Source organism: Gadus chalcogrammus, chromosome 22 (assembly GCF_026213295.1).
Source record: "Gadus chalcogrammus isolate NIFS_2021 chromosome 22, NIFS_Gcha_1.0, whole genome shotgun sequence".
NCBI classification, from domain to species: Eukaryota; Metazoa; Chordata; class Actinopteri; order Gadiformes; family Gadidae; genus Gadus; species Gadus chalcogrammus.
The window spans coordinates 19,070,811-19,079,157 of NC_079433.1; the positions used below are offsets into that span (position 1 = coordinate 19,070,811).

An 8,347-nucleotide genomic window follows, 5' to 3' on the forward strand; every position below is an offset into this window, starting at 1 on the left:
TACAATACTTAAGAAGACCAAATATTAAGATTAGCTTTTTTTTTGACGAACAGTTGGTAGTAGGACACACATAGGCTACTAGCGTGAAACAATAACCGTAATTATTCACCTTTTCCACCGTGCTGCTCGATGAGCTCCGGCCACAGATAATACTATAACACTCTCCATCTAGTGTCTATAACACAACCGGCCGCTAGGCTTCTCCCTTCCTCCTCCACGCGCTCCCTTCCTTCCTTTCCTTCCGTCGCTTTCTGTTTTTTTTTTAATACGCACACTGCGTACGCAGCTCGCTCTCGCGTGCACGGTGAGCGGCGGGAAGGTCTCGAGCAGCCGCAGCCAGCACCATCGGAAGCGAGCATCCCCAGTTGCACGGGCGCTACCGGAGACGCGGTACCTTTGAGCATCCACTCCACGCGCATAGCTCGAGGAAGATCACCTGTATTCCCGTTGCTGTTCTTCTCTGAGCCGGTGCCCGTTATTCTGGACCGTGTTCAGGCACCGTCTTTAGTGTTTTTTAATTGACTCCCGGTCTTTTTGGTGTCAATTGCATATTTCTTTGCTGGGATTGTATTGACTCGGCTGGCGGATTGTTGAGCCATCGCGACCTGTCAAGAGGGAGCTGCTGCTGATTTTTAATTTTGACGGGTCGTCAGGCCATTATTATTATTTTTATTCACGTGTGGCTATACCTATGAGGATTGATGCGCTTGCCTTGCTTATGACTGACTTCCACGGACGGCGTTGACGGGGGGCGGTGGGGTGGTGGTGGGGGGGGGGGAGGGGGGAGAGATCTAAGTTGGAGGACTAACTGACAGGACAGAACGCCTGGATGACGGACGCCGTGAGTCAGTGTCTCCCTCTCTGCAGCGCGCATCTCCTCTTTGCTGCAGCGGCATCGAGCCCGGAACCTTGGAATACTCCCGCCGAGGCAGTGCTGTCCTAAAACAACCGTGAATCAATTCGCAAATAAGGAGGTATCCCGCTACCCCCCCCCCCTCACCCCCCACCCACCCCTTCTGCCCCCACCCCATTGCGGGCTCTTTCGTTCGCTCCCTTTATAGATCCCCCCGCCCCCCACCCCCTCCATCGCGCTCTCGGGAGAGTGATTGAGAATCCAGGACGAGGCGAGCCCGCGCGATGGTGAACCTGTGAGGGGGTAGCCGGGGGATCTCGTTGGGTCACTTTGAAGGGAGCATGGCCGGAGCCCGGAGGGACTGTATTGGTTGGGAGGTGTTCCTCTCGACGGGATGCCTGCTCCTGCACGTCCTGCTCTTTCAGCCCGCGTCGGGCAAGGTGTGCAACGACCGCACCAGGCACGCACAGGATAACAGCTGGTTCACCAAGGACAAGGAGAAATTGCCCATCATGGTCCTGATGCCCATGAACGAGTCGACTCCGATGAGCAGCATCAGCCAGGGCATTGAACCTGCGGTGGAGCTGGCCATTCAGCACATACAGGAGTCCGAGAAGTACTCGTTCACACTAATCACCAAAATATACGACACAGAGGTAAACACCGAGCTTTTCCAAAAATTGTGGCTTTTCTGTGGAGTCTATGTGTTTTTCTGTGCGTGTGTTTGTGTGTGTGTGGCGTGCGTGCGCGCGCGCGTGGGTACGTGGATGTCGGCCTGTGTGTGTGAGATCGCGCGCGAGGCACATGCGCATGCTTGTGCGTTTGCGACGGCGAATCGCGCTTGGCTCCGCTGCGCTCGGCGCGCGCCCATGTGAAAAACACGGCATCCTGTCATGTTGGGTAACATCATAGAAGGAACCTCGCGCTGGGACAACGTGTTTAGGACAGAGCAAAAGTCAATGGTGGTATTGAATTCATAATAAAAACATGTGTGTTGTGTATCAAGAGATGTCCGCTGTCCATAATTAGGATGTGTGCGTGCGCCTTTTCTGTTATGCAGAAGCACTGGGAGTAGTGCACGTGCAACGAGCTCGTGACAGAGTTCGACATAGTCTGGTCACATCGATACACATAGCTACCGTTAGGTGAGTGTCGTCCTTCTTGGAGAACAGTCGAATTCTCTATAGCCCATCTGAGGTAGCCTGTAGGTAGGCCTAGGAATGTTTGAGAGTTGGACTATGAGTAAATGAGCTTCCTTCTCATTGACCAATGTTGTGACCAATGTTGCAGGCAAGCCCCCTGTATTGGTCTACATTGGTGAAGTAATATTAATATTCACAAGTTAATAATAATAATGCTAATTACAATAATTATTAATAGTATTTAATAATTGTCAAGGTACCCAAAGCGCTTTCCATAGTGAGTGTATGTGTAAATTTGTGTGTGTGTGTGTGCGTGCGCGTGTGTGTGTGTGTTTGTGTATGGGGGGGGTTAATGACGCCTCATCCACTACCAGATGACAAATAATATGAACTAGGCCCACACTGCATTCGATTCAAATCGTTTCGCGTTACTCTAGACGTCTGTAACATGTGGTTTATGACTTAGACTCAGATTCAGTCACGATTCACCGTCATTCAGAACACATGTGGTCTTCATAATGCCTGAAGATGGCGGTAATTGTTGTGCTATGTGTCTTCTCCCACCCACTCAGAGGAGCTTAGCTATGCTCCCTCTTGTTCAGCCAACAAAGACTGATTTAACAGAGGGCACTAAAAGATAGTAGCCCTGTTGCATTGGGCTGAATGCAAGACTTTTGCTCTTGAATATTATTTATTAATCAACAACGTCTGTGTCCTTGCTCCATGAAAATCGTTGTTTTCTAGGCATAAATCGGCAAATCTTTAGCTAAGTTGAGTTACGTTGGTGGGAAAAATAGCTAGTCGGCTTGAATTATTTAAAGGCTTTTGCGGCACTTAGCAATTGCGGAGGAGATGGCTGCTAGGCTCTGCTTTACATTTCAGTTGCCATGTCTACAAGAGGAATGCTCCTTTCCTTTTCACATGGCCGATGCCTTTGAAATATCCCTACATCTGTTGAATAAGTAGGGGCGGTCTGAACAGTTTGTCCTTTGATTTTAAGTCCTTTTAGAATTAGATTTTTGGTGGGTACAAAATTGATGATTGATTGAATCACTTGATGTGTGTGTGTGTGTGTGTGTGTGTGTGTGTGTGTGTGTGTGTGTGTGTGTGTGTGTGTGTGTGTGTGTGTGTGTGTGTGTGTGTGTGTGTGTATGTGTCTGTCTGCGCGCTTGGTTGTGTATGCATGGGTGAACATGCATCTGTGTGTGCACATGCACACAAACACACAGAAAATCATTAATTGATTAATTCACTTGATGTTTGCGTGTGTTTGTGTGTGCGTGTGTGTGTGTGTGAGTGTGTGCACATGTGTGTGTGTGTGTGAGTGTGTGTGTGTGTGTGTGTGTGTGTGTGTGTGTGTGTGTGTGTGTGTGTGTGTGTGTGTGTGTGTGTGTGTGTGTGTGTGTGTGTGTGTGTGTGTGTGTGTGTGTGTGTGTGTGTGTGTGTGTGTGTGTGTGTGTGTGTGCATGTGTGTGTGTGTGTGTGTGTGTGTACGGTGTAAAAGGTATGCCTACATCTCTATTGAGGGACCTTAGATCTGACAGACTACGTGCATTCAGACCAGGCTGTTGATACCACCGCCTCCCCCGCTCCCTCCCACGCCTCCGCAGAGTAAGACGAGCTCGGGGCTAGTGGTTGCCGGGCTAGCGTGACATCCGCTATATGCGCTGCTCATAGAAATACCGGCTTCCTGATATTCACAATCAATAGCAGCTCATGAGCTATCTCATCTATTTTTGGTGTGATTGTGGTCAACATAGAATCCAGTGTTAAGCCTTTAGCTCAAAAGAGGCAGTTATGCAGCAGTTTATGGATATCATGGTGCATAGACTGCATTTAGTTACGACCTTTCTGGCCATTTTGACCACTTAAAGTACCCCCCCCAAACCCAAACCCAAACAATAACCCCTGAAAGAAGAGGGAGTAATCTTTTCAGTTGGTAGGCTGACTGCATTGTAATGTGTCACTCGTGTGTTTATATAAGCAGAGCTTGAATCAGACCGCTGTTTGGTGTTCAATCGTTGTGTGGTAGGCAGGGTATATCACCCATCAGTTTCCTGTTTGGGGATAAACACTCACTGGGACTATACACGCATCATTCAAAAGCTGCAGATGATATGCTCCATTTTGCCAGACGACAAGGGAGAAGAGAGAGTACACGGCGATGATGCTGCACTGCATTCTGCTGAATCAATTACTGTACACTGTTGATCTATAGAGATACAGAGAGCAGCTGTCTTGAGAGGCAGGAGTGAATCATTTCAACAGTGTCTGCTTTGAAGCACATCCTTTTTTATTTGGGCAGTGAAAACTAAATGTCTGTGGTTGATTTGTCTGGCATTACAAATAGGTTAGGTATTAGGCAAGGCAAGGCAACTTTAGATAGATACGTTAAAGGAAACATAGAACAAGTAAAAAATGTATGCAAAATATGCAATGTATTTAAGATCAGATCATGTTTCTCTCTCGTATCAGATCAACAGTCTCTCTGGTATCAGATACTTCACATTCATACAGCGTCCAGTGTTTCCCTCAGCACTGTATGGTTAAGGCGGCTGCCTTAACGACAAAAGCGCCCCGCCTTGACTACCAATGTATAAAAAAATATGTATTAGAAAAAAAATTAATAATAATAATAATAAATATTTTTTAATTATTATGCAAAGTAGAAAACTCTCGTAGGGAAAGAAAACATACTTCCATCAGGTATAAAAAATAAAGACAAATAATACATCGGTAATCAACAATCAACAATTGTCATGCCATCAAGCTTTTGTGATTTAGTAGAAAGCTTAAGCAAACATAAAAGTTCATTCTTGTTTTAAAAGTGGTCAGGGTTGGGGCAAGTATTAAATCCTCTATTTGTTGCATAGTAACTAAATCCTGTTTTCCCATGTTTCGTGTATACTCTGGGGATAATTAACAGATTGGTCTCAGAAGATCTTAATGGTCTAGATTAGTGTGTCATCATTTATATATAACCATGATCATATGAAGTGTTGTGCCCTTTTTTTTCATTTTGGTGCATTCATTTTATTTTATTAATACCTATTAATATAATAACGTGGTACATATGTACGTAATAAGGATTTCATTTATACCTAGGAGGTTTAAGTTGTATTTGTCCTTTAAGGAATGTAATTTTCTCTATTTTCCGTATACAAGCCATTATTGGAAAGAGACACTTTAAAGAGAGTTCGAGGCTGGGGCTGTGATTTAGAGCGATTGATTTTCAATTTGTATATCTTTTCGAGTTGGAAGTTAGCAAAGTTTACGAAAATTAACGAGAATAGGAGAGACGTCAGCAAGAGGACAGCAGAGAAGTCAAAGGATCCTTGGGAGGGGGAGAAGCTACACAAAGAGTTTCAGACTACTTTTCATTGTCAGAACGGGAAGCCATGGTTCTGAGGATATTTCATGAGCTCCAAAAAGCACCCCATCAACAACCCCTGGTACTTTGTTTTTTTCATCCTTTTAAATCTTTGACTGTGACCTGTGTTTTTGGAAATTAAATCCTCCAATGTATTCAAAGGAATCAATGAATCCCATGGTCTTTTTGGTTACAGGTTATCGTATGTTGGGTGTGTTCTCTTAGTCAGTGAGTGTGCGTGGGAGATGACTTTACCACAGTATAGCAACTAAAGCTACCTCAGGCCTCTCCATAACCCGAGCAAGTTATTGGTACACACTGATCCCCTCCAGGCTCTTCCCATGATAATGAGATAAGGCTAAGGAACCTATTAGTGTTCAGGAGCGATTTGATGAGAGGGCTACACAAGTGTTAGGTAGTGCTGGAGATTCTGCCAGCTATGGTGAAACCATTGAGCCTTTAGACATCTGCGCATTTCCCTCATTATTTTCATTGCTCATGACTAGAATCATGACAGTGTGGGACAGGTGGTGACACACAAAATACACACACACACACACATACACACAAACACACACACGTACACACACACACACACACACACACACACACACACACACACACACACACACACACACACACACACACACACACACCCACACACACACACACACACACACACACACACACACACACACACACACACACACACACACACACACACACACACACACACACACACACACACACACACATACTTGGGGGGCATGCTTAAACACAAGTTATACCAATATATTACCCCAAGCCACATGGTTGAGTTGCAGAACACGACATGCATCGTTGGATTCATTGCAGCATCCCTCCCTCCTTCCTCCTCTGTGTGCGCTGTGGGTGTGCTTGTGTGTGTGTCTGTGTGTGTCTATATGCATCTGCCTGTCTGCATCTGTGTGTGTATGTATCTGTGTGTATGTGTGTCTGTGTGCGTCGTTGTGTGTGTGTATTTGTGTGTGTGTTTCTGTGTGTCTTTCTGTCTGCTTGCATGTGTGTGTGTGTGTGTGTGTGTGTGTGTGTGTGTGTGTGTGTTTGTTTGTGCCTGTGTGTATGTGTGTATGTGTGTCTGTGTGCACGTTTACTTGTGTGTGTGTGTGTGTGTGTGTGTTTGTGCGTGTTTGCGTGCTTGTGTGTGTGTAGCTTGTGTGCGCGAGCGGCCAGGACTTAGCGCGGGGCAGATGTAAGTAATCAGTCCCCCAGCAGCGGTTCTTTATCCCTTTATCCCCTCTCACTGGAGCCCTGAGCAGCCCCCGCGCCACCGGCTCTGCTGACGTGGTGGGGTGGAGGGGTGGAGTGCTCACTGTGGGCCTGGGGGGCAACCACTGCGGACCACTGGAGGGAGGCTGCCGTGGTGTCGGAGGGGATGGGGAGCAGACAGTGGCGATGGAGCAGATGCTGGGTTTGCTGATGTTGGTGCTCATGGGCTCACGTGCGTGTGTGTGTGTGTGTGTGTGTGTGTGTGTGTGTGTGTGTGTGTGTGTGTGTGTGTGTGTGTGTGTGTGTGTGTGTGTGTGTGTGTGTGTGTGTGTGTCTGTGTGTGTGTGTGTGTGTGTAGGGGGGGGTGGGTGGGGGGGTTGCAAACCATGTTCCACCAGGAGGTCCCAGTGAAGGTGTTCCTGAGCAGCATGCATCTCTGCTCAAACACCAGACAGTCCCATAGAATGGAAGCGTTGAATCTCAGGTCAGAGTTCATGCGTTCTGCTAGAAGCCATTAAAATGCCGGATAATCTGGAACCTAGAGTGAGTGAGCAGGAATGTCGCCATTCTTTATAAGCCGGTGGTTGGTCCTATGCGTACAGCAGGATCCCCCCCCCCCTCCCCCCCCGAAGCCATGCGTAAAACGACTCACACGACAAAAGACTCAAGCGCCCATCCATGTGCGACAGTAGCAGTTGACCTCCAATGCATGCGAAAACAAACGACTCTGGATGAAATGCCCACGTAGGTGAGGGCCATGCTAGGGGTTGGCACTTCTGCCACGGTGCGCTGAACCACCAACCAAACCCCGATCTGACAGATGGAAGCGCTTTTCTGGAAGGGATTGAGATCGGCTATGACAGCGCCGATGTGAAAAATTATGAGTGTGTCTTTGGTCTGTATGTTTCATATACATGTGAACACTATTACTGTTCGTACTTGTGTTTGAGCCATGTTTACTCAGTGTTCCCAAAAGCCAGATTCTTTATTATTCATTCGCTCCTCTAAGTATATCGGTATAAAGGTTAACGTCAACGTTGCCATTATAATTGTATCCTACCTTATCGCCTACCAATCAATGTCGGCCTTGCCTTGTGTAACCCCTCAAACGAAAAAACACTGCAGTGGTTCTCTCGGGGGCACACCGTCTGCTTTACATGGTAGGCCGTAAAGACAACATGGCTTTACCTATGGTTTGATCGTCACTGATATGTGAGTTAATAAATACATTGATGCAAAAGACGATCAAATCAAGTAGGTCAAATTAAATTAAAACTATATATTTCAGCACAGCCCTCGCAACTAAAATGTTATAAAATATATAAAAATAATAACCAAGCTCAACTACATGCAGATGGGTAGCTCCAAGGCTTACCATTCGTACGCTACAGTAGCATTAGCTTGGCTGATGTTACATATTGGAACACAAACACACACACACACACACACACACACACACACACACACACACACACACACACACACACACACACACACACACACACACACACACACACACACACACACACACACACACACACACATAGATGCTGTTTCACCCCCCATGTGCATCTCAAGAGTAGATGCAACGTGTCATATTTGCACACATGTTGCGCACAAGCCCAGTCACCAGCGCGTGTACGCACACACACACACACACACACACACACACACACACACACACACACACACACACACACACACACACACACACACACACACACACACACACAC

General features: G+C 46.7%; 1 protein-coding gene across 1 annotated transcript in view; it reads left to right on the forward strand.

Moving 5' to 3' along the window:
• Window positions 1-1,194: 1,194 nt before the first annotated feature.
• Window positions 1,195-8,347, forward strand: part of gabbr2 (gamma-aminobutyric acid (GABA) B receptor, 2) — a 109,447-nt gene continuing 102,294 nt past the window's right edge. The window contains exon 1 of the mRNA XM_056582375.1: window positions 1,195-1,509. Within this exon, the coding sequence (XP_056438350.1) occupies window positions 1,195-1,509 (315 nt within the window). The remainder of the gene's footprint in view (window positions 1,510-8,347) is intronic.